The sequence below is a fragment of the Canis lupus genome, chromosome 9 (genome assembly GCF_048164855.1).
Source record: "Canis lupus baileyi chromosome 9, mCanLup2.hap1, whole genome shotgun sequence".
Classification (NCBI taxonomy): domain Eukaryota; kingdom Metazoa; phylum Chordata; class Mammalia; order Carnivora; family Canidae; genus Canis; species Canis lupus.
The window spans coordinates 51591569-51617390 of NC_132846.1; the positions used below are offsets into that span (position 1 = coordinate 51591569).

General features: G+C 50.1%; 2 protein-coding genes across 5 annotated transcripts in view; one reads left to right on the forward strand and one right to left on the reverse strand.

Annotated features, from left to right (window-relative positions):
- The window catches only part of POMT2 (protein O-mannosyltransferase 2), a 41939-nt gene extending 27354 nt beyond the window's left edge, over positions 1–14585 (reverse strand). The window contains exons 1-3 of the mRNA XM_072839474.1: positions 13725–14585; positions 7412–7496; positions 1519–1623 (exon numbers count right to left, since the gene is read on the reverse strand). Coding sequence (XP_072695575.1) covers positions 1519–1623; positions 7412–7496; positions 13725–14182 — 648 coding nt within the window. The 5' untranslated portion in view covers positions 14183–14585. The remainder of the gene's footprint in view (positions 1–1518; positions 1624–7411; positions 7497–13724) is intronic.
- Positions 14286–24283, forward strand: GSTZ1 (glutathione S-transferase zeta 1). Of its 4 annotated transcripts, none has more exons than XM_072839487.1 (9): positions 14287–14468; positions 17581–17632; positions 19448–19515; positions 19989–20069; positions 20404–20529; positions 21720–21798; positions 22350–22402; positions 22691–22740; positions 23709–24283. In XM_072839487.1, the coding sequence occupies exons 1-9, from the start codon at positions 14454–14456 to the stop codon at positions 23833–23835; spliced, it is 651 nt and encodes a 216-aa protein (XP_072695588.1). In that variant the 5' UTR covers positions 14287–14453; the 3' UTR covers positions 23836–24283. The 4 variants fall into 4 exon arrangements, with proteins under 4 accessions (XP_072695590.1, XP_072695588.1, XP_072695589.1 ...); XM_072839486.1 differs by lacking the exon at positions 14287–14468 and adding an exon at positions 17194–17296; XM_072839489.1 differs by lacking the exon at positions 19989–20069 and having other exon boundaries at positions 14286–14468.
- The last annotated feature ends 1539 nt before the right edge of the window (positions 24284–25822 follow it).

Below are 25822 nucleotides of genomic sequence, written 5' to 3' on the forward strand. Positions count from 1 at the left end.
CTCAATCACTGACATGAAGTCAACAAAGTTCAGCCAAGGAGGTATGTGCAGGATAGCACAGTGATTTCAATTTGGGAACTCTGAGGTTAGACTGCTCCATCTACCACTAGCTGTGACCTTGAACTAGTACATCTCTGAATCTCAGCCTCCCCATCCATGACACGTGAAAAACTAAAGTTCCTACCTCAGTTTTCTCTAGAGATTAAATGAGCTAGTTTTATTAGCACATACAAAGTGCTCAATAAACATTAGCTTCTATTACAAAACTGTGGGTACAAGTAGAAAAAGATCTCTCTTATGTGTTTAATATTCTATAGAATTACAATGTTATTTCTGTTATTTCTCCCTTGGCTCTTTTCTTCAGTCACACCAGAAATCACTCTTGAAGTTAACAAGTTGCATTTTGATTCTGGGGGAAAAAAAACTACCTGACATTGAGTTGTTTTTTGTTTTGTTTTGTTTGGAACCACCAGCTCTCTCTCCACTTCTTTACCCTGCCCATCAAAAATAAATAGACATGCCCAGGGAAATGGCAATTCTCATATTTAGGTTGTCACTTTTTGTCAATAGAAAGCAATGTGTCCTAGCATGAAATAGAACAGGGCTGTTATATTTGGGCTTCTCAATTTGCACAACAAGCCCACAGTGAGTCAGGCCTCTATCCAATTATGTATGCTACATGATGTTTAAAAGTCATTAGGAAGACACAGAACCACTTAAGAATATCAACTCCTGGGTAGGGGTAATCCCTGTTTAATACAGTATGATAGACCATGCAAATCATCCAATGATTAGCTCAAGTAAGCACACAGCATTTATCTAATGTACTTTGAGCTCCTCAAGAAAAGGAGCCTGTTAATAAATGCAACCTGCTCTGAGAATTCTATGTCCAAAGTCAGATTTTGAGCTTTTCATTTTGCTACAGTTAAGGGGTCCCTACAGAGTTGGGGTATTTAGGCCTGTTGATGCTCTATCAAGGCTGGGACGTGGGCAAACATGTAATCTCCTCTACAAGACTGGAAAATCCCTTTTGGGTGCCTGAAACCTTCATGGGGAAAGAAGCAGAGACCTAGACCTGATGTCAGGAGTATGGGATGCTTAAGAAAGGCCCTCAGAGGTAGGCAACATTCCAGTAATCGTGGCCATGGAGAGGAAAGACATGTAGCTTGCCAATGTGCTGAACCCAATGTCTAGGCTGCAGAAGACTCCTGGCTGCCTGGGTCCTAGATTTATTCTCCAACCTGAAGTCTGAAGCCTCACATGGGCTGGGCAACAGGTGACAGTGTGTGCTTATTCCTACCTATGCAATCTCTGTATTATTTGCAGCTTCCTCTCCCCTTCTTACCCATTCCAGTTCTGAATCTCTACACCCGAATCTCTATTACAGGATATAGGCCCATTAATACTCCTCTCCCGCTACCACCCAAAGTCCCTCTGTCTACACCTGTCAACACTCCAGGTCTAAATTCTGACAGTGTGGCCCCAGGGTTCAGTCTAGAGCAAGTCAGGAAGCCTTACTCCTCTCATTCCCATGTAGTTGTGATGTTCATATTTGTCCCCAGGCTTCTGGAACAAAAAAGTACCATCATACCCACTCAGGTAGCCAGCAAGACCTATCAGCATCTGAGGAGAGAAGAACAAACAAAAATATTATGAGATATGAAGATTCCTCTGTCCCCTGAACTTCCCTCCAGCTGCACCCAGACTTTGGCTTCCCTTGACAACTGTCCATAGGAGTTGCCAATGTGACATTTTCTCCTGCAGCTGTTGCAGAGCAAAGAATCTTTTGTCTACAGAGTATTTTGCTTGAAACAAATCCTCTCTTGTGTTAAGGCCAAGTTCTTGGGAATAGTGCAAATTGAACATTTAGGAAGAAAAAAAAAATCCCACAATTTGAAGGGCAGAGTCAGGAAGGGCTCTCTCGTTTAGTCTTTCATTTGCTATGAAATAAAACACAAAAGCTCATGGGGGAGGCCATGGGCAGGGGCTGATTCCTGACCTACTGAAAGGAAGATGGGTTCCAAGTCAGAATGAGGAGGGAGAAAAGTGGCCAAGGAGTTACACACCACCAATAGGCAGAAGGGAAGAAAGACGGGGGGCAGCAAGGGAAGGATGCTAAGACAGACACTTTTCCCCAGAGGAGAAAAGTCCCAGCAGAAAAAATAACAAAGGCCAGAAACCTATTTCTCCTATTTCTAATGTTTCAAAGGAGGGCAACCTTGGCACATTCCAAACAAGAACAAATCAACTATTACACTAAGACTGAGATTTGTGAATCCTTCAAAATGTTCAAGAAGATCAGCTTCTTCATTTCTATCTTTCAACAGTTGTAAAAGCCTCATTTCCACACAAGCAATCAGAGCTCTTAAGCCATATAAATTGTCAGCAATTACCAAGCATTTTAACAGCCCCAGGCTGCCCTAGCCAGACCCCTGTACTCCAGTTAGGCTGTGTGGAGGGACAGGATATACTGGCTGTATTAAGAAAGTCTCGGGGTCCCTGGGTGGCACAGCAGTTTGGCGCCTGCCTTTGGCCCAGGGCCCGATCCAGGAGACCCTGGATCGATCCCCACGTCGGGCTCCTGGTGCATGGAGCCTGCTTCTCCCTCTGCCTGTGTCTCTGCCTCTCTCTCTCTCTGTGTGACTATCATAAATAAATAAAAATTAAAAAAAAAAAAAAAAAAAAGAAAGTCTCTCCCTGCAACATTGCTTGTGGGGGCTTGGGTTTGGACCACTAACCAGCTCACTTTTTATTATAAGTAGCTCTAACCCAAGTCACCCTCTATAGTTCCATGTCAAGGTATAGAGGCCAAAATTCAACAGTAAATGATTATAAAGCCTTGTTAAAAAAAAAAAAACAAAACCCTAGGGCTCAGAAATTAATGTAACTAATTTAACATAAATAAGAGAAGGTATTGGGCAGCCTAGATGGCTCGGCGGTTTAGCGCTGCCTTCGGCCCGGGGTGTGATCCTGGAGGCCCGGGATCGGGTCCCACGTCAGGCTCCCTGCATGGGGCCTGCTTCTCCCTCTGCCTGTGTCTCTGACTCTCCCTCCCTCTCTCTCTCTCTCTCTCTGTGTCTCTCGTGAGTAAATTAATAAAATCTTAAAAAATAAAATAAAATAAAAAATAAGAGAAGGTATTAAAAAGACGGCCATCCAAATACCTAAATGAACAAAAACTGACAGGTGACAATCAAACGCCCCTTCCCACCTGGGATCTCAGAGGACAAATTCACCTGGTGCTGGTATAAATTTCCAGACTGCTTAGCTGGTCTGGTAGAATGAAGAAATGCAGTAACAGTTTGCATCTCAGCTTTCTGATTGCAGATAATATTTAATATGTCTGAGCTACAAGTAATAAAACCTCTCTTTTCAGGGAGTAGGGTGTGGGTGTGAAGATTAGAGAGTGCAATAGGTCAAACACCTGGTACTATGCTGAGCCCTTACCAGGCCCTCGAAATTCAGTTCCCTTAAGGTTAAAAGTAGCCCTGAGCTAATTTCCTAACCAATTTGTTCAAATCAATAAGAAAAAGAACCTACTAGAACAATGGGCAAATTCAGAGAAAACAAAATAATAATGGCCAATAAATATATGAAGAAAATGTTCGGCTCAACTCGTAAAGACATGCAAATGAATACAGTGACACACCATTTTTCATTCTCAAATTGGCAAAGTTTTTTAAGATCTTATTTTTATTATGAGAGACACAGAGAGAGAGGCAGAGGGAGAGGCAGTATCCCCACAGGGAGCTTGATGCAGTATTCAATCCCAGGACCCCAGGATCACTATCTGAGCCAAAGGCAGACACTCAACCACTGAGCCACCCAAGGTGTCCCTCAAATTGGCAAAGTTTTGAAAGTATCATCACACCATTGCTGGTAATGGTGTGGGGGAAGCAAGAACCCTCATACCCTGCTGATGGGGGTATATATTACTACAGTATTTTTGCAGAAAAACATCAATCTCTAACACAAATTTAAATGTGTATATCCTTTGACTCTTTAGCTGCTAAAACTTTTTAGATACATCTGCACAACTATGAAAGGATAAATACACAACGATGTTCACTACAAAATCCTTTGTAATGGCTGAAAACTGGAAATAACATAAATGTCCACCAATTGAAGATGGGCAAAATAATGCATGGCACATCTTTATACTGGAATAATATACAGCCATTAAAAAGAATGGAGTACAACGGTCATAAAAAAGAATGAGATCATGCCATTTAAGATAGCACGGATGGACCTAGAGGGTATTATGCTAGCCAGACTGAGAAAGACAAACACCATATGATTCTACTCATAAATGGAACCTTAAAAAACATGAACAAACAAAAACAGAATCAGAACTATAAATACTGAGTAGAAACTGTAGTTGCTAGAGGGAAAGGGGAGTAGGAGACAGACTTCCATTTATGGAATGAGTAAGTCACGGAAATAAAAAGCACAGCATAAGGGCTACAGTCAATGATATCGTAATAGCAATATAACAGGACAGATGGCAGCTACACTTGGGGTGAGCAAAGCATAATGCATAAACTTGTCAAATCACCATGTTGTATACCTGAAACTAATGTAATATTGTGTGTTAACTATATGCAATTAAAAAAAATCATAAATAAAATAGATTTTTTTTATGGAGTATATTTTTATGTGCTAATGTGGAAAAAAGTTAAGATATATCATGTTTAAAATAGAAGTTGTTGCGGCACCTGGGTGGCTCAGTCAATTAAGCGACTGCCATTGGTTCAGGTCATGATCCTGGAGTCCCAGGGTCAAGCCCCACATCAGGCTCCCCATTCAGCGGGGAGTCTGCTTCTTCCTCTGCCCCTACCCCTGCTCATGCTCTCTCTCTCTCTCTCTCTAAAATAAATAAAATGTTTAAAATAAAATAAATAAAACAAAATATAAGTTGCTGAACAGTTTTAGTCTGGTCCTATTTGTATATAAAGTCTTTCAAGTGCACATCTATAAATATACACACACTTATGTCTGTATAAAGAATTTTTTTAAAGATTTATTTATTTGTTTGACAGAGAGAGACAGAGAACGCACAAGCAGGGACAGCGGCAGGGAGAGGGAGAGGGAAAACCAGGCTCCTGGCTGAGCAGGGAGCCCAATGTAGGACTGGATCCCAGAACTGAGATCATGACCTGAGCTGAAGGTAGACACTCAAGCAACTGAGCCACCCAGGCACCCCAAATTTCTAAGATAACATATATAAGAAATTAATAGAAAACTAATAGAACTAATAGAAATGTGGGGAGAGGTAGCTTTTGACTTCTAACTTCCTTCTGTGCTGATGAAATGTTTCACTCTGTGCAAGCACTTCTATTTCCTTCAGGACTGGGGGCCAGCATGCAGGGGCAGCTAGCGGCCTCAGTACGCAGGAGAAAATGTGCCATTTGCAACTTCAAGGAACTTTCTGGTTCTCTGACTAGCTTGGCCTTAGAACCTACAAAAAAGAGGGCAGCCTGGGTGGCTCAGTGGTTTAGTGCCGCCTTCAGCCCATGGTGTGATCCTGGAGTCCCGGGATCGAGTCCCGCGTCGTGCTCCCTGCATGGAGCTTGCTTCTCTGTGTGTGTGTGTGTGTGTGTGTGTGTGTGTGTGTGTGTGTGTGTCTCATGAATAAATAAATAAAATATTAAAAAAAAAAAAAGAACCTACAAAAGCTATTGTGTTCATCACTCCCATTCAACCAGGTAGAGCACAGGACCATCAAGATATAAATTAGGGGGGGCACACAGACCAAACTCCCCCAGGGGAGCCTTAGAAAGTAGCCCCACATTACCCCCGGCCCACAGGGACCAGATATGAGCCAGGGAAGGCTTAAGTCACAACAAATCAGCCACTGTTCCACATGCATGTCTTCACTGTGTGAGTACTAAGGGACTCCAAAAACAGACCGGCAGTCCCCAGCTGAAAGATTGGGCTGGGTTTCCTAGGAAAAAAAAAAAATCTTGTCCACCAGAGGGTCTGGTTCCCAGGCCAGCCCAGTGCAAACATTCCACACACTCTATTGTTTAATCCTACAGCGGCAACAGATGTCATCCAAGTAATGGGGCAAGGTAAGTATCATGGTGCGGTGCACTATAAGGGTCAAGAGAGTAGAAGTTAAGTCAGCTTGAACCTTGACTGCCACTTATTAGTTTTCTTCTCGATGGCAAACTTCTTGTCCTCTCGGTGCCCCAGTTTCCCCATTGGTAAAATGGGGATACAAGGGTACCTACTTCATAGGTTATTCTAAGGATTACATAAGATAATGCACTGAAAGGGACTAGAACAGATTGTTTTCAAGTGTTCTGATTTTTATTGCTATTATAGAAGAGATAGGAAGAAGCATAATATTTTCTACTCCAGCTCTGGGCCCAGGGCTAATTGTGAAATAGATCACTATCCCATCTCTCTCTCCACCCCTCTCTGGTCCCTACCCAATGCTCTTGTGCCCCTAAGCCCACCTGTCACAGACCACCATGCCTACCTCCCCTAACTGCTGCCTTCATCCCCAAGTCCTCCATGCTCCAAGACCACTCCCTTACTTCCTAGAAGACCAGTTCCTGTCCCCTTGGTGCCAAAGATCTTAGCCCCTAGTTAAGAAGAAAGGGCTGATTCATTAGCCTTCTCAGAGGTAGTTTTTAGAGAAGTAAAATGAATTCTCACTGTGGGATTTCTAATTGTAAAACATGTGAGAGGTACAGGTCAAAGAAAATGCATGCTGAGAGTGGGGAGGGGGAAAGGAGTTTTGCTCCCCTGGAGACAGTCAGCTCCTCTCAGCAATCTCTACTTTATGTAACATATTCCTTCTCTCCACTTTTTACTTTTTTGAATTGAGATAAAATTCATATACCATAATATTCACCACTTTAAAGTGTACAATTCAGTGGATTTTATTATATTCATAAGGTTGTGCAACTATCACCTCTAACTCCAGAATATTTTATCACCCCAAAAGAAATTCCACACTCATTTGCAGTCAGTCCCCAGTGCTCTGTCCCCACCAGACGCCAGCCACTACTAATCTAGTTTCTGTTTCTATGGGTTTGCCTATTCTGAATATTTCATGTAAATGGAATCATACACTATATGGCCTTTTGTGTCTGACATCTTTCGCTCAGCATAAAGTTTGTAAGACTCATCCATGTTATAACATGCAGCAACACTTCATTCCTTTTTTATGACTGAATAATATTCCATCATATGGATATACCATATTTTATATATGTATCCACTGGTTGATGGACTCCCTCTCCATTTCTGAGCCCAGAGAACTCAAAATATCTAAGATTTTCCATGTAAGCAGCTGGCCTGGAATGTCACGGATTTCCTTCCACAAGCCAAGATTTTAAATACAAAATTGAGACTTTGTTCCAACCCTTTGAAGAGAGTGGTCAGTAACCACATTGCTCACCTTTCCCAGAGGTGGGTGCACATCAAAGAAAAAGGTGCGGTTGATATAATAGCTTCCCATTTTTCCAAAGTGAGTCTCATCCCAACTAAAGGAAAAATAGAAAAAGAAATGAGAATTTTTAAATTACCATATAATTCAAATGGCCATAATAAAGCATGGTTAAAATTAAGTTAAAACCAAAGACTATGGGGCACCTGGGTGGCTCACTTAGTTAAGCATCTGCCTTTAGCTCAGGTCATGATCTCAGGGTGCTGGGATCAAGCCCTGGCTCAGGCTCCCTGCTTGGCAGGGAGTCTATTCCTCTTTCTCACCACCCACGCCCCCCTGCTTGGGCTTGCTCTCTCCCTCTCTCTCCCTTAAAAATAAATAAATAAAACCTTTTTTAAAAACCCAAAGACCAAAAGTTTCAAGCAATTAATGAGAGAATTGGGATTAAAAAACCCTTGACACATTGAGGCATCTGGCTGGCTCAGTCAGTAGAATATGCAACTCTTGATCCTGGGGTTATGAGTTTTGTTTTTGGGGTTTTGGGGGGCGTTATTTGTTTATTTTAGAGAGAGCACGTGAGCACACGCAAGCCAGCGGAGGGAGAAGGAGGGGGAGGCAGAGGGAGAGAGAGAATCAAAGCATACGCCCACTGAACATAGAGCCCCACACAGAGCTTGACCTTAATCCTGACATCATGACGTGAGCCAAAAGCAAGAGTCCCATATCTAACTGACTGAGCCACCCAGGAGTGCCAGGCACTGTGAATTTGAATCCCACATTGGGGTTAGGGTTTACTTAAAAAAAAAAAAAAAAAAATTAGTGATTTGAGGAAGTAAGACATCAGGCTGATCGTTAATCTTCATTTAGATAGATGAGAAAGGTAAGCAAATATTCAACCAGTTATAAATTTAAATGAAATCTATGCTTATTCTGTAGTTTGAGTTTCTATTTTAAAAGAGCAGAGCTTTCCTATAATATAGAAAATTTTGTAGTAAGAGTTCTCTTCCAAGTCTGTTACCTTCTGACCCTAAGACTACTTTTGCTACTAGAAAGTATAGACTACTGCTATTACAAACTACACCATGGGCTACTTATGATCAGTAAGAACCTACAAACTATGACTGTTACAGGAGTCTAAGTTTGCTCATTAACCCTGTAATGATTAACCTGCTGAATATGAACTCACTGAGCTTATTATAATGAACTAACCAGTATACAAGAATGGAGTTAAGAGCCTATCTGGAAGCTATCCTCATCACACAAATTATTTTGCAAGTAAATAAGTGATTATAATACATTAGCTTTTAAACACAATGAAAAATCTCGTTCTTCCATAGAACCACATAAGCCTTTTCACATCATACACAAAGACTTGATAGCAGAAGCCCAGCTATCCAGTAGAGCCCGGCCATTTCTGCCTGTCAGTCCCTCCCTCCCTACAACTCAGAAGAACAGTTGCTTTCCAGTGACTAGCCATCCCTAGGTCAGCTTCCATAAGCAATTACTACCAACCTAAAACATAAAGGGCAAAACATGCTTCTCTCCAAAATGTAGGGTTCTTTTTTATTTCCTTTGACTCAGTGGGTCCAGTAGATAGGCTACAGAGTAAATCTACTTCTGCATCTGCTATCTGTTAAACACTCTGCTTGACATGAAGTGAGGACAGTGGTATGGTGATGTCAAAGAGAGAAACAACTTCCAAGAAGTGTGACAAAACAGATTTGCAGAAAGAAGAGAGATCAGCCCAGCCTCACCACTTACTAGCAGTACAACCTGGCAAAGTCATCCTCTCTGGATCTCTGTTTTTATCTACACAATGAAGACAAAAATATCTGCCATGCCCCCCTCACAGAGAAGCATTAGGACTCAATTCAAAAAACATATGTAAAAGAACTCTGTAGACTACAAACTCCCACACATTTAAACTGTCCCAACACTTGTAGTTAGTTTTGAGGTCTGTTTGGAAACATGGGGTTTTTTACTTTAAAAATTTACCAAATAGAAAAAAAAATTTTTTACCAAATAGAACTATTAGTAACATTCATATGTCTTGTGTTTGTGTTGGGAGAGACAATCCTCCTTGGCTCTCTCTTGCCCCTCCAGATTTCACAGGGTATGCCAAGAACACAAGATCGTGGCCACTCTTTACCTAGGCCATTTCTCAGGTTTATGTTTGCAGAAAAGCAATCTTGAGGGAAGAGTTAGCATCTCTCTCTAGGACAGGGAGCACTCTTATTTACTGCTTATTACAAAAACAAGCTCCATATCCCTTAGCTGTGATACAACCCACCACTGCATGTGCAGGCATTCATTCAGACCCATGGCCTCATATGGGACTTCGGGGGCAAGAGGAACTGATGCCAACGTGCTGATGCTTATCAGGCTTGCTGTGCCATGAGAAATAAAGTCCTTTGTCTCTGACTCAGTATTGTCTTCTGCCAGCATCCATACAACAGTGACAGGCTAACTTGCTAGTATCACGTTGGTAAAATGAAATCCCAGATCCCGACAGTTTGTGGTCACAAGCAGAGGATGCTGAGATATACCTTTCTATAAGAGAAAGGAAAAGGGCCCCCATGAGCTGGGGATGGTGAATGCTCTTGCCTAAATGGTGGGCAAGAAGGTAGTAAGAGTCTCCCACTGTCCTACCTATTAATGAGGCTGAATGGAGAAAGAAACAGTTTGAACGCTGCCTTGGTTACTGCTCACTCTCTTCTGGGCAAAATAAGAAAGAGATGTAATGACAACAGGGTAGCAAGCCTAGTAGCCCCAGCCAGAAGGCAATATGGATGTGGCTGCTAAATCAAGGAGTCTGCAAAGCTTACATAAATGGTGCCAACATAAGGACCATGCTATTCAACACAGAACTTTGTGCAAAATAAAAACATTGAAAGGTCCTTAGGTGAGCTGTGTACTCAAGACAAAAGTAAATGTGGCCTTGCTGAGTCGTTCACAGCTATTCTCTCCTGGTGTCTCATGATACCTCCCTCACTACCACAATCTCAGCTGCGTTGAAAGGAGTAAGATGATTAAAGTGGGGCCAAGGTCTCCCTGTTCCTAAAGGAGACTAGACTAAAGGCCACACATATGCATCCTATTATGATGGGGAACTCCAGAGAAAAGAAGGACTCAAACTCAGGGCAGGGGCCCACATCTCCAGCTCACTCAACCTCATGGCAGGGGACAGGGACAATCTGCTACGTGCTGAGGGTACGAGAGGTGCTGGGGACTGCAGGGAGAACTCTAGCAGTGTGTACAGTGACTTAAAGAAAAGAGCCCCTAAGCCCAGGGGCTCAAGAGACATAGGGAAATCCACTAGAAAGAAGGGATGACAAGACTATGAAGGGGCTAAGGAAAGAAAAAAGCTTCCTCCCACCCCCCTGCATCCAGCACTCCACACTCTCCACTGGAGACTGGCATACCCTCTGGAGGGCTGCCATATAGTTACTGATGCAGGCCTATTAGACACATAAGTTCAAGGAGGGGAAAGCACCCAAATTTAACTGAGAGGGTTTGAGCCTAGCTCTCAGTGGGGAAGGGAAGGGGCAATGACCTTGTAGGTAGGGGCCTGTGCTATTGTTGTGGCTCCCACTGTGGAATGTATACTGGAATTGATCCTATAAATGTCAAAAGAGAATTCTCCCATTCAGGGCTGCCATGTGGTCCAGGAGAAATAATACAAATTCTAAGAAGAGAAAGGGAAATCACAGCCTTACAGTCATAACGGCAGGTGGAGAGGAGAGGCCATTCTCCAGGATAACAGCGCCATCTGCTGGACACAGGTACAAAGCACACACTCTTCAAAAAACACCCATCAACTTACTACTGTTTTCATTTAAATTGAGTCCCTAACTGATGAAAGCCTTAGGACTCTCCCACTTGATACTGCCACTCTGGGGTGAGTCACGTTGGAATATAAGGCTAACAGAAAGGCTCAATGAGGATTGCTGGTCAAATGGAAGTGATATAGCTGGCCTAGTCCTAGATATATCTTGACTTTAAAAGAGGAGATGGGTGCCCCCACTTTGAGAGAAACTATCTTCCACTCTGCCACCTGAAGCAAAACCACTGACACAGTGGACGTTTGATTCACAGAAGTTCCTCTCAAAGCTTGTCCCTGGTTCACTGATAGTGTCCACTGCACAGCAGCAGTTATCCAGTCCCGGTGATAACTCTGCAAGGCCCACTGCAATAATGGTTGATGGGCCAGTGGGCTGAACTCAAAGTCATCACGCTTGCCCTACACAATATTCCTGAGAAACAGACAAGTTCTATTTCTACTAGATCTTGGGCTTTTGCCATTAGCCTAGTTTCTGGTGTGCCACCTAGAAGACTACATACTGAGAAATTTAAGACACCTCTCTTTAGAGCCAAGAACTGTGGGAAAAAAATCATGGTTGCCTGTCAATGGGACAATCTGGATCACTCCTATAGATGTCCACAGTAAGGGCCAGTATTCTGATCAGACTGACAGAAATCAAGCTACAGATCAAGCCTGTACCAAACAGACTGCTGCCATTGCCACCGGGATTCCTCAGTGCTCCAGGCATGGAAACTGCTCTACCATCATGGACTGGGCACAAAGTAAAGGACTCTGTTTCTGAATCAGAAGTCATCATTGCTTTGTGGTGACTTGTGACTCCTGCCAAAAGTTGGCCAATTTGTCCTGTAATAAAGGAGGCCACAGGGATCCCTGGGTGGCGCAGCGGTTTGGCGCCTGCCTTTGGCCCAGGGCGCGATCCTGGAGACCTGGGATCGAATCCCACGTCGGGCTCCCGGTGCATGGAGCCTGCTTCTCCCTCTGCCTGTGTCTCTGCTCTCTCTCTCTCTCTCTCTGTGACTATCATAAATAAAAAATAAAAAAATAAAAAAGAAAAGGAGGCCACATTGCACAGGGCATTGACCCTGCCTCCTCCAAGGAAACTGACAGTATTAGGACTTTGTTCCCCTCTCCAGGCTATCATTGGTACCTCACTGTTACTGACACTTTTTCAAGGCTACAGTGTTGATGCTACTGCTCCTGTCCAATCATCTGACTCCAGATAGTTATTGTAAGACTGGAAACTACTTTTGTCATTCCAAACCATCTACGGTTTGACAATAGTGCACCGTTTTTCTGTTTTGTTTTGTTTTGCAATGACCATGAAATAATGAGCCAACAGTCAAGGTATTTGATGATATTCCACACTCCCTACCCTCTGCAGGCACTTGAGATTGTTGAGCATGGAACAGTCTTCTCAAAAAGATTTCTGACTCTACTTCCTTCACCTCCTCCTGGTTCACACCCCTTGGTAAAAGCAGTTAGATCGCCTAATGCAGTCATCACCAGAAAAGGGTTCATCTCCTCTTGGCCACCAACTGGGTAATGATCAGGACAAAAGAGGCGGAGACTTACATAAACGTATATTTTGAAAATTTCGATTCTTCCGGGACATGATTCGTCGTTCTTTCCCCTAACAACTCCAGATCAGCAAGGTGGGGGAGGGAGAGGAGATTCAAACTTAATCCAATATGCTAATGTTCATCCTGCCTCCTGCCCTTTCAGTAAAGAGTCCTTTGTCTCTGACACAGGATTCTCCTGTCTTCTGCTGGCACCCAAGAAACAAAAACAAGCTAATTAACTCACTTCCAAGTAGGAAAGCTCAGATAATTGCGGGCTGGCTTGCTTTTTGGTCAAGGAGTTTCCATTTCTAACATCCACTATGCTTTCTAGTCAGGGATACTGACAAAACGTGTTATCATTTCGTCAAACAAATGAACCATTTTCAGATTGTGAAAAACTTTTTTCCTCCTTCTAGCTGGAGACTTTTTAAGCTTATCTCATGAGACTTGAGTCCCAAAAACAAAACTTTTAACAAGAATCCCCCCACAAAATGACCCTAGACCTGCTTCTTGGGGCTCCTGTCACCATCTCTGGGCACACAAATTGTCCCTGCTCCCAAGGATGACTTTTGCCTCCCCTAATGCCTGGAAATCCTGCAGATTAGGAACTCAGGCCTTCCTCGGGTAATTTTGTATTAAGAATTCCCCCCAAAAAAAAGGAGAAAAAAAAAAGAACTTCCGATTCTCCTCGGAAAGTCAAAGCACTTTTAAAAGCCACTTTTGAGTGGCTTTTATCTGAGACCGCTTGCCCGGATCCCAAAGAATCCCACCGTCACCCGCCAGAGCAAAAGGAGAGCTCTCGTCTGGCGGAGACCGCACGTAGCCAAAAGCAGCCTCCGCAGAGACCTGTGTCCCCTCCAGCGCAGCCCCGCCCCCCGCCTGTAATTCCCGCCCCCTCCGTGCCCTCGGGCCAATCAGACGGCGCGTCACTCCTGTCACTCACCAGATGTGGCGCGGCTCGTCCAGGCGGTGGAAGCGGGTGGCGAAGGACAGCAGCGTCACCAGGGTCAGCAGGGTCCACCGGCCGGCTGCCTCGGTGCACCGCGAGCCCCGAGCAGGCCGTTTGGGGCTCCGCGCTGCAGGCTCGGCGCCCACGTCCGGGCCCACAGCCCTGGCCCCCTCAACCCCAGCGCGCCCCCGCCGGGGACGCGGCTCGGACCCTGCCGGGCCTCCGCCCACCGCCGGCGGCATCCTGCCCCTCCTCAGGGCCACCCGCCGGCCCGCCGGCACGCTCGGTCTTGCGAGTCGCCCCAGCAAGAAGTCACCCGGGGGCAGCTCGGGGTGCCCTGGGAAATGTAGTTCCCTGCGCCGGCAGCGGGCCCCGGGGCCCCGGCCTCTGGGCTGGGCGGGGGGCGCGGTGGCCGTGCCTGCCGCCAGGAGGCGGCTGGTGGCGCAGAGCATGACGGGTCGCACGGGCCGGGCGGGCCGGCCGCGGAGAAAACGGGTTCAAGGAACTGCAACTCCCAGCGGCGTCGGGAAGGGGGGCGTGGCGGCAGGGCGGGGAGAGCCAGAGGAGACCGTAAAGATCATTCCAGTCCAGCCCCTCGCTTTACCACGACGGCGGCGTCGGCCCTGACGTGTCGCGGCCTCACGGGGCCTCAGTCCGCGACTACTCCGAGAGTCCCAGGCGCGGAGTCTCCGGGCCCGGAAGAGGGGTGGCCCGAGGGGCGAGATGCAAGCGGGGAAGGTCTGTGCCACGCACCCGGGGAGGAGGGCGCTACTTACAAACACCCAGAAACGCTGGGGGGCGGGGGAGGGGCACGGGTGCGCCCCTCGGCCCCTCCCTCGGCTCTAACAGCGCACAACTCCCAGCATGCAGAGCGCCTCGCGGGCCCTGCTCTGCGCCTGCGCGCTGCGCGCTGCCCGCTGGGGCTCGTAGTCCGGGGAGGTTGGGGAGGATGGGTCCGCGGGCGGCTCGCGCCGGCTGGGCGTGCGGTGGGGTCGCCGTAGGCTCGCGCTTCCGCGGTCTCTCTCGGTCCTCCCCGCTGGGCCTTCCAGAGGTCGTCCCTTGCCTCCCTCTTCCGTCCAGCCCCGCGGGCTCTTTCCTGGCCGGTCGGCCCGACGCTTCCCGGGTGGTTGTGCACGTTGAGAGCTCCCGGCGGCGGGGAGGCAGCGGAACGTGGGAGCTCCCCGGGTTCAATCCGCGGTCGGCGCGGCGCGGCCCAGAGGGGAGGGGGGAGCAGGGCCCGAGGAGCTGCATGCCTAAGAAGCGCCCCTAGGAGCCTCTCAAAGCCTTCTCCAAGTTTGAGACCCACCGAGGAAGGTGGCAGGCACACCAGGTGGAACGTAGCAGCACCCTGGTACTGGATAGCCCTCCCACGCCCAAATGGGTTTTGGGGAGTTTCTGTCAAAACATGCGCGAGAAACGGCTTTAAAATAAAATCTGCTCGTGGGGATCCCTGGGTGGCGCAGCGGTTTGGCGCCTGCCTTTGGCCCAGGGCGCAATCCTGGAGACCCAGGATCAAGTCCCACGTCGGGCTCCCGGTGCATGGAGCCTGCTTCTCCCTCTGCCTGTGTCTCTGCCTCATTCTCTCTCTCTCTCTCTCTCTCTCTCTCTCTCTCTCTCTCTCTCTGTGACTATCACAAATAAATAAAAATTAAAAAAATATTTAAAAAAATAAATAAATAAAATCTGCTCGAAATGGTCAGAATCCATATTTGAATTGGAAACAGAGTTCCTCCAGGAGTGGTGATGAGATGAATACTTACTTGGGCTTAAAATTTCGCTCTACACGTGCAAAAAAGGAACGCAGGATAGTTTATATCGTTATGGGGGTAAGAGGAAGAGCAGAAGCTGCTCTGGGTTATGTTTCCTGAAGGCCTGTAAGTAGGAAACCTGAGGACAGTGGCGTTCACAGGGACTCATTTCATAATAAGGCATTTCTTCAAGGATTCTAAGCTAATGTCGGAGGCTCTCTAGTGGTCCCATCCCTCGCCAGCAGTCCCTGCCTGTCCACCCCAGGCACCCTTCCAGCCTGACCTGGTAAGGCACCTCCACCCCTAATCAGAGGGTACATCTAATTTTGGCCTCGTTCCAAAGACACCTGCTCTCTATCACCTCCCCTCCATACCAGGACCATCTTTTTTTTTCCCACGAAAGGTGCCTCCCATACAAGCTGGAATTCCCAGGCTTGTAAACCAACCTGGGCGGGCCCAGGCTCCCGCTGCACCCTGGCCCACCCAGAAGACAGATTTGGTAGTTCAGGGATGGTGAGGGCAGAGTCGCAGAGTTACAGAGCAGTTTGGTGTGCTGGTGGGGAGGGGTGCAGAAGACAGAACTTGGTGAAATGTCTGTAGTCAGAGGGATGGTAGACAGGGGTCAAGAAGTACCAGGGAGGTTAACTCCGAGTCTCTCAACCTTTTTTTTTTTTTTTTTAAGATTTTATTTATTCATGAGAGACCAACAGAGAGAGAGAGGCAGAGACACAGGCAGAGGGAGAAGCAGGTTCCTCACAGGGAGCCAATGTGGGACTCAGTCCCAGGTCTTCAGGATCATGCTCCAGGCTGAAGGTGGCACTAAACCGCTGAGCCGCCTGGGCTGCCCATCTCTCAACCTTTAGAGTAGAGATCACACACTCAGCCTCCCCCACGTGCCTCAAGGTAACAAAAATGAGAGAAGAGGGTCAGGTAGGGGACATGGTAGATCAGAGAGAACATGCCCTAACTGAATGAGGCTATTAATTGTGTCCTATCTGTAGCTGCTACTCAGGAACCCAAGACCACTATCTCTAGATCTTTTTTTTTTTTTTTTTTTAAGATTTTTTTTATTCATGAGAGACACAGAGGCAGAGACACAGGCAGAGGGAGAAGCAGGCTCCATGCAGGGAAACCGATGTGGGACTCGTCCCGGGTCTCCCAGGCTGAAGGTGGCGCTAAACCGCTGAGCCACCCGGGGTGCCCCTGAAACAGTTTTAAATACAAGTAGATCAAATAGAACACTGTGGGCTGTCATCCTGTGACCTCAGCTTTGGAGTCAGTGGGCATATCCCCCCAATTTTTATGAGACCAGCTAAGAACCTGGAGGGATGGTGGGTGGTGGGCTGAAAGAGAAGGGCACCAAAGCATTCAAAAACTAGAATTCTTTGTCTTTCTGTCACTGCTGGAAGGAATTCAGCTATCATTTTAAGGCAACCCTTTGTTTTACAGATGAGGGAGAAAAGACTAGAGAGAGAAGGCAGGGACCTGCCCTAGGTCATGCAGAGCTAGTTCCTGCACTGGGACCAGTCCCCCAGGTACAAGTGCTCTCAGCCCACCATACCACATGCACTGCTGCTTCAAAACCAGGACACCAAACCTGGCTTAATCAGGAACATAAAAAGCTTCCCACAAGTTGGAAAGAGATGCCCTTTCTGACCAGAGTCCAAGTTTCCCTGAAGCCTGTCTAGCCCAGCTTCCCCATTGGCTCACGGGATCCACTCCCTTCAGCGTTCCTCCCCCTGCTCTGAAAGTTCTGGGAGAGGGGACATTCCCTGAGAGGCCAAGGGTCACCAGGACACCATGACTGAGTCTGGCAAGGTAAGGACGGCACTTGCAGGCTGACTGCCCCCTTGGGGGTCCCTGGGACTTCAGGGACGCATGACGGCACAGGTTGGAACCGAGGGGCCCCACATAACTGCCAAGGCCTCTGACCTGGAGAGCTCTGAGTCTACCTGAGGTGCAGAAGGAGGCCTGGCAGGATGGGAAGAAACAGTGCTGGCTTGGAACCCCCATGTCCAAGAGTGTTGCCTCTCCAGGGGGCTCTAGGGGCTGAGAACCCCACGAGCATAGGTTAACATGCATCCTATCCTGTCTCTCCTCAGCCCATCCTCTACTCCTATTTCCGGAGCTCCTGTTCATGGAGAGTTCGAATCGGTAAGAGCTGTGCCTCCGTCAAGAGCCTGGGGGGGATGGGAGGGGGTAGACAGCACCCCAAGTGAAAAACTGGCCGGGGACAGAGGGGCATTCTGTGAGACAGGGCACCTCCACCTAGGAAGTTCAACAAGAGGAGCATGGGGGGCGCAGGGAGGGTGGGTGGTTTCTTCTCTTGGGCCCGCCGCCTCTCCCATGCTGCTCTCCAAAGCCACTTAGCAACCCGCTTCAAGCAGGCTCAGGAAACCCAGAGGTGCTTGGTAACTGGCAGGGAACAGCTGGCCTTCATCAGTCCTTATCTTATCTGATCTGTCAAATGAAACAGAACTGGCTCATGTCAACCCCAGAGGCTTCGAGAAAGCAGAAACTGGGCCCTCTGGTCTAGTTCCAGCTTGACCCTGCCCTCCCTCAGCTTCATACAGCCCTTGGCAAAGATCACACGCATAGCTCACGCTGAGGGACACCGGTGCTAGTGTTCTTATGTATGTTATTCCATTGACACCCCGGCAACCCTAGGAGGGAGGGATCGTTATGGTCCCTGTTGTACAGGCGAGGAAACTGAGGCACAGGGGCATTAAATAACCTGCCTAAGACTGTGTAGCCAGCAAGAGGCAGAGGTGGAATCTGAACAGCCAGTCTGACTCCAGAGGTCCGTGTTCTTAACTACGGCACTATGCTGCCTGTCAGATGAGGAGACTGAGGCACAGAAGCTCATTAAGCTCCTCGCCCAAGGTCGCACAGCCAGCAAATGTGATGAAATCTGCAGCTTCTGGGAGGCTGGCCTTCACTGGAAGGCCATCTGCCGTGACCCTCCCCCACCCCGCAGTCCCTTGGTATTTGCTGGAATCAGTAGGCCAGCGCACTGGGTGCCAGAGGACACATTTCTCCAAGAAGACACCTCCCCTGGGCCCAAAGCCTCTGCCCTGGCTGGCCAGAGGGGAGCCCTGGGGGTACTGTCTCTGCAGGGGCTTCACTTTCCACAGTGGGGCTGACCAGGACTGAGGAGGGGCCGTGTCTCCCAGGCTCTCTTCAGACTGTGACCTGTCTCATCCTCCTCCCCTCACTCCTTTGCCTTTGCCCAAGACCACCATTCCCATGTTTCAGTACATGTGCGTGCACACACACACACACACACACACACACACACACACACACAGTCTTCATTAGGTTGATCAAGTGTTTTTTACTCTCATCTTGTGAGGGAAAATTATCAAAAGGTACAGAGAGGAAATCTGGTCACTGGGAGTCACAGCAGACGCTGTGAGACACCAAAGAGCCCCAATGCCCTGCTTGGAATCAGTAGTAAACAACTCTGATAACAGAGAAAATAGACGAGAAAGAGATTCTTCTCTAGAGGGTGTCACCTGCCTTTCTGTGTGCTTCATGGCCATCCGAGCACCTTTCCTTGGCCCTTAGATGCCTTCATGAGGGAATAATTGCAAGTCTCCAACAGGTAAGCTCTGCTCACCACTGTTTAAGGCCCTGGAGGGGGCAGAGGTAATCAGGCCACTTCCCTGCTGCCCTTCAGCAGCTGCCAGGGTGCCAGGACACATGCCTGTACAGCATCACCCAGGGGTATGGGGACCCTGTAGGGGGATGGAGAGTAAGGCTCTGAGAGTTCAGGGGCAAGAGAGGTGGAACCTCAGGACCTGAGGTCGGGGAGTGGGTGGTGACCAGGGAAGCTGGTGAGACGAAGACAGGGGCCAAGCTGGGCCTTGATCACGTACAGTATGGAGAAAGAAGCCTCCTTTGGCAGCCTCACATAGCCTGTGGGGGTTATAGCCAGGAGCTGCCCCCTGACTCTGCTGTCTCTTGTAGCTCTGGCCTTGAAAAACATAGACTATGAGACCATACCTACCAACCTCATAAAGGATGGGGGACAGCAGGTAAGGAGGCCGCCCCCAGGGCACGATGTGGGAGGTGGAGTCTTGGAGAGGGACCCAGCAGAGGGTAGAGACATCTGCCCCCCCAAGTGGTGAACCTGTTGGCTCTCCCTGGTGGGAAGGGGTGGCAGGCTGTGTGGCAAGAGGAGTCATGGGAAGGGCCCAGGTTCCTAGTCCTATGTCACAGCCTGGCCATTCCATGCCCAGAGAGTGGGCGGCAGTGAGTGGGTTCTTGCGCCGGACATGCCTGGTGGCCACAGTGTGAGGTACAGGGAAAAACACAGAGCCCAGCCTTTGGGGTGAATCCTGTAGCTCAGCAGCCAATGGGTTAGGGGATCTGCATGGATTCCCCTGGGCATCTCTCTGGAGCCAGGGCTTTCTCCGGGGGAGGGAGGAGCGGGTCTTGCTGCTGGCCTGGGTCTGCGTTAGCCAACTTGGACTAGGGTACCATGCTCATCAGGTCCTTGTCTCCACAGTTCTCTAAAGAATTCCAGGCACTGAATCCCATGAAACAGGTGCCAGTCCTGAAGATAGATGGAATCACCATTGGCCAGTCAGTGAGTGCAGGGCCTGGGGGGCCCCTTGGGAGAGCAGTGCCCCAAATGAGAGGTTCCCCCCGCCCCGACCCCCGCATGTAGGGCAGGCGCCTAGCCCTTAGTAGGGATGTGATAAGTTCATGTCAGAGCGGGGAGGTCTGCTGGTTGTTTGGGGAAACAGGGGGACTCGGGCATATGGGGAAGCAAGTTCTGCAGGAACTCCCTGGGGCAGATCTGGCTTCATGGAGGCTCGGAGGGTCGAGCTGAAGAGGATGAGGAGGAGCTTGCTGGCCCTGTCACTCTGGTCCAGGGGTCCCCATGCCCTGCCCGTGCCTCACTGCTCCTCTCCAAACAGCTGGCCATCATTGAGTACCTGGAGGAGACACGGCCCACGCCCCGACTCCTGCCTCAGGACCCGAAGAAGAGGGCCTATGTGCACATGATTTCCAATCTCATCGTCAGTGGCATCCAACCTCTGCAGGTGTGGCTGGGTGCCTGCATCCCTGCACACCTCTCACATGCCTCCCCTCACGTGCTCCTGCCTTTAGACACACGCTGAAGTATGAGGTGCCACAGCGGGGCACCCAGCTTGGGAGTGGGGGTGGCAGGAGGACAGGAAGGATCCCCAGCGGTTTAGACCCAGACTGTGTGGCAGGAGGGGCAAGGGATCCTAGGAATCATCGGCCGTCCTGGGTCCCCGGCCACATTCTGAGAAGCCCCAGGTTTCCAAGGACTCATCTGGAGGTGCTCGAGGATGGGGAAGGGCCAAGTGGCAGGGAGAGGCTGATCAGCACCAACCCAGACCTGGACCCCTCCCCTCCCAGCCATGCCCCCCCGACTTTTAACCAGAAAAGCCTCCCTCTCATCTGTTCTGTATTCTAGATTGGGAGTCTCAAAAGATTTCATTTTTAAAAGTTTTCACTGGTTAAAAAATAATAATAATGATAAGTATTAAAGAAATTCATCTGTGTTAACTCCTGACTTTGCAAATGAGGAAATAGCCCCAGAAAAGAGAGGGACTTTGCAGAGTCACTCAGCTAAGTATGGCAGAGCAAGGACCAGAGCCCAGGACCCCCGACTATGCACTGTGCCCTCATCCCCAGAATACCTTGTCTTGTTTAACAAAGGAGGTGGGGGCAGACCGTCCCATTTTACAGACGAGGAAGCCAGAGCTCAGAAGTGAAACGGTTCCAAGGCTGTAAGGATGGAACCAGAGTCCAGATCTCCTGAAAGCCCATCCTGTGCTCCTCCTCCATCTATCCTCCCCCCCACCCCACCCGCATGCCACAACCCCCTCTCCACAAGGGGCCACGTAAAGGAGACATATTGGTTGCCAGAGAGATGGGCCTCAGGTCATGGCCACCCACTTTAAAGCCACAGACTGTCCTGTGCCCCAACCCTTCACATCTCTGCTGGGGCCACAAGCTTCCAGACAATGGGCCATTCAGGCAACCTGAGAAGGTTGCTGCTGGGATCACTCCCCCCACCCCACTGCCCCTCTCCCCGTCCACCCTCAGTGCCCTGATGGGAAGAGGGGGCTTATGGAGCCCAGGAGGGGACAGATGGACAGCCAGGGGCGGGTGGGAACAGAGCTTCCCTGAGGGGGTTTGGCTGGGAGTCAGGCCTAGCCTGGCTCCCACAGCCAGTCACAGATTATCCTTGGTTTTACAGAACCTGTCTGTCCTGAAACAACTGAGACAGGAGAACAATCTGCCCTGGGCCCAGAAAGCCATCAGTTCTGGCTTCGAAGGTGAGTCCTTTGGCCTGAGAGCCCCCCTGTGACAGCTCAGAGAAATGGCCCTTATGCCTAGGGCCCTGGGCATCTGCAACAGCCTCCCAGGCTCTTTGCTCTTGACAGTGGCATGGGTGGGGGTGGGGCTGGGGGGCAGGGCTGAGGAGGCAGTGGGGCTGGATGGCATCCAAACGTGGCCTCAACCTCTGGCACTTCTGGGAACCTCAGCACCTAAGCCCCAACTCTTTGGAGCTGGATGGTCCGGCCTCTGCCTCACTGCCCACTGCAGCCGGGAAGCAGAGGCCAGTAGGGTGCTGGCCCATCCATGTGAGAGCAGCTGCCTTGGCCAGTGGCAGGTCTTGTCCCTTCTCCGGGAGGGAATGGCAGCTGGACCTGAGGAGCCCAGGGAGACTTCACTTGTCCCTGCGTCCCCGCGAACTCTCTCCAGATCTGGTTGTCACATTCCCTCTAGCACGCATGCCCCAGCCTGTCACTCAGCTGCCCATTTCAGAACTCTGGGGGCCGAGGTCCATTCTGTGCCCAGAGTAATATTATTCATGTCCCCACAGCTCTGGAGCAGATCCTGCAGGGCACAGCAGGGAAATACTGTGTGGGAGACGAGGTGAGCTCTCCCGCGCCCCACTCCCCGCCTTCCCACAACAGCCTTCTCCCTCCACCCCAGGGCAGGCGTGGGCAAGGGTGGGGGAGGCCTGAGGGTAGGGGTGCGGGGAGGGACTGAGATCTACCCACACAAGCCCAGGGGAGAAGAGGAGAGGGGTGGGGCGGTGGGGATGGGTTAGAAGAGCCAGATGCTCTTCACAGGAGTGTCACAGGCTGGCACCCCAGTGGACACACCCCGCCCAGCCTGTGAGCATGTGCTCTGATGCAAACCCACCCAACCCTCTTTCAGGTGACCATGGCTGATCTCTGCTTAGTGCCTCAGGTGGCAAACGCTGAAAGGTAAGAGAGCACCCTGCCACCCTCCGTGTTGCACCTGGTTCCTCCCCTCACAATGCCCAGCCTCCTCCCACAGGCCCTGACTTCAGAGGCTGGGGAAGCATCTCACGCAGAAACTCTCCCGAACTGTGCCAGTCCTCACAGCTCCCGTGGCCTGAGGGCACAGCAGCAGAGATGAGTGGAATGCACCCTGGCAGGCCCCATCATAGCGCATAGGATCCTCTATAGCCTCTGCTCCTAAGAGGAGGTGGCTCGCCTGGTGCACAGCCCTGAGAAGAAACTACCCCAAGAGCCTACTGCCCCTGCCTTGGCAGGTCTGTGCCTCGCTCTGCTTTCCTCCATCAGCCTGTCAGTGAGGCAGGAAAGAGTACCCCTCTGAAAGGCATCACACCAGCCACCATTGGGACAGGGAGAGGTTATGACACATTTGCTGCCCCTGGGAAGCTTATGATGTGGGTGGAGAGGTCATCTGCATGTGTAAATGACAGGCACCGTGCCTTACACATAGTAGGTTCTTTTTTCAAATATTTTATTTATCTGAGAGACAGAGCATAAGCAGGGGGAGCAGCAGGTGGAGGGAGAGGGAGAAGCAGGGTCTCCGTTGAGCAGGGAGCTCGATCCCAGGACCCCAGGATCATGACCCAAGCCAAAGGCAAATGCTGAACCAACTGAGCCACCCAGGTGCCCCCTCATAGTAGGTTCTCGATGAGTAGCCATTGCTTGGAATAGGAACAGTAGGCAACAGAGAGGCAACTCAACCACATGGGCACAGCATCAGACCCGCCATCCCCAGAGCTGCCTGTGAATAAGGCCCCCACGTGGCAGGGCAGCTTCCTGCGCCTTCTCCAGTCAGCCCCAGCAGCCTCATCCAGCCCACCTCTGAGCCCTCTGAGCTTCCCACAGGGTAGTCTCCCTAAGCCCCAGCAGACCTGGTGCTGAGACGGTGTTAGACGGGTGTTTCTCTGCCGCAGGTTCGAGGTGGATCTCACTCCCTATCCTGCCATCAGCCGCATCAACAAGACGCTGCTGGCCTTGGAGGCTTTCCAAGTGTCTCACCCCTGCCGGCAGCCAGACACTCCCCCTGAGCTGAGGGCCTAGCTCTCTAACTGTGCCCTGTGGGCGAGGGGGGCAGGGAGGGGGTGCAGGAGCAGAAGCCGGGGGCGGGGGGTGGGGGGTGGGGGTGGGGTTGGCGAACAGGCCTGGAATCAAGCGAGCCCTCCCTGGAGGAGCAGGAGGCTTACACTTGAACTTGGACTCTAGCCTTGGATCTGCCTTCCCACTGAACGTCTTTGTGCCTCAGTTACCTCATCTGTCAAATGTGGGGAGAGGATGCTGGGAGGGAGAGAGGGAGGGAGGACTGCAGGAATGTTACCTGTCATTTGTTTGTGGGGGCGGTTGTGAAGATGCGGTTCACCAGAGAGGTAAGGGAGCCTGCGCACCTCTTCCCCTCCCTGTGGCTGTGCCCACGCTGGAGATTTGATCATTAAACTGAAGCCCCCAAAAAAATAAATAAATAAAAATAAATAAATAAATAAAATAAACTGAAGCCCCAGCCTCTGGCTTGTTCGGTTAAAGCTGAGCTGCGTTCCAGAAGATGAATGCTCTTCCTAGCTGGAATCCCCATGTGTCTGGGCCGGGAGAAGAAGTCAGCCAGCCGCTTGCCCACCCTGTGGGAGGCCTGGCCCGTGGCCCCTCAGAGCAGTGGAGAGAAGGGAGTCCGAAAGCCTACCTGAGAGAATCAGACCAGATCCAGGAGAGAACAGATAGAAGCAGCAGGAAGGAAAGCATTTTGTGACCAGCTGAGTTCCCCGGGCTAGGATGGTACCAGTTAAGTGTCCCACTGGAACACAGAGAGGTGCACCGGCCCTCTCAGCCCAGTGCTACGTCTCAGGGGCAGCCTTCTCCAGACCAGTCCCAGGAGTGGGCACTGCAGATAAATCCAGTCATAAATGGCCCAGGGAGTCGGAGGCAGGCTCCCCTGTGGGCAGCGTGAACTGCACTGCCCAGGCTGTTCAGGACCCCACCCAGGACTCAGCTTACCCTGAGGCCCCTTCTGGGAGGGGAACGAGATGACTTCTGTGTCCTGTACTTGAGATTTCATTTCCCCTGTGTGGCTAAGGTTTAAACAGTAAGTTAAGGTAGATGTGTCTGGTCCAAATAGAAACCACCACGTTCAGCCATGAGTCCCATTTTCTTTAGAATGACCCAAGTGGGCCACTCTTGTTCCCAAGACACATTTGTCTTGGCAGAGCCAGAAAAAAGCACAGGACAGATGAGACCCAGCAGTGGCGAGGGGACTCGGGGGCTCCCCTGCTCTGTCACCATCTCTCCCTCAGCTCATTCCAGGCCTGCCCGGCTGGGTGAAGCCCATCCATACTCTCTCCAGGAAACCTTGAGACACTAATCTCCTCAGCCCAGGGAGCAGGAATGGCACCTGATTTGGACATTTGAGGTTGAAGGTGACTAAAGGCCCCGTAGATTTGAAAGGTGGAACTAACTCCAGGGAGAGAAGGCTGGCCCCAGCTCCGGGCAGTGCTCCCTCAGCTCCAGGCAGCCGGCCTCCCTGGCCCTGGAGGGATAGTGCAAGCGCGATGGGGGAGGAGCAACGCACAAGGCCAGATGGGCTGCTGCTGCCACTTCCCAGGGGTTGAGGCGGCGGCTGGCACCTTTGGGAGCCCACAAAAGCCATCGGAACTGGTCTCCACCACTGCTGAGCTTGCGGAGTTCCTCCTCCCAGTCCCATCACCAGGCAACAGACGAGACTTCTGGGAAGTAAGGGAATTAGATTGAGTCGCATCCAAGAGTGGGTACAGGGACAGACAACCTGCCCTGAGTGATTCTAGAGACGACTCAGTACAGTGAGGGGGTGAATGGGTTTTCCTGGAAGAAAACTCGTGACTGGCCTATTCAGGCTGGTGATGGGCTGGCCACTCCCTCCATTCAGTCCACTAGCTTGCAGTGAGACTTCCCCAGTGACTACCCCGGCTGGGAGCTAGGATGTGTGGCCTTGTGACTGGGAATGCGGCAGACTTGGCCCTTGCTCCTTCTGAGCTTTTGTCCCTCATTTACTACGGGAAGTTTACTT

Excerpts from the sequence above, each read along its gene's own strand:
- GSTZ1 (XM_072839486.1), top strand. Across the intron at positions 22,403-22,690 it reads AATACTGTGTGGGAGACGAG|GTGACCATGGCTGATCTCTG; the intron begins GTGAGCTCTCCC and ends ACCCTCTTTCAG. Across the intron at positions 22,741-23,708 it reads CAGGTGGCAAACGCTGAAAG|GTTCGAGGTGGATCTCACTC; the intron begins GTAAGAGAGCAC and ends TCTCTGCCGCAG.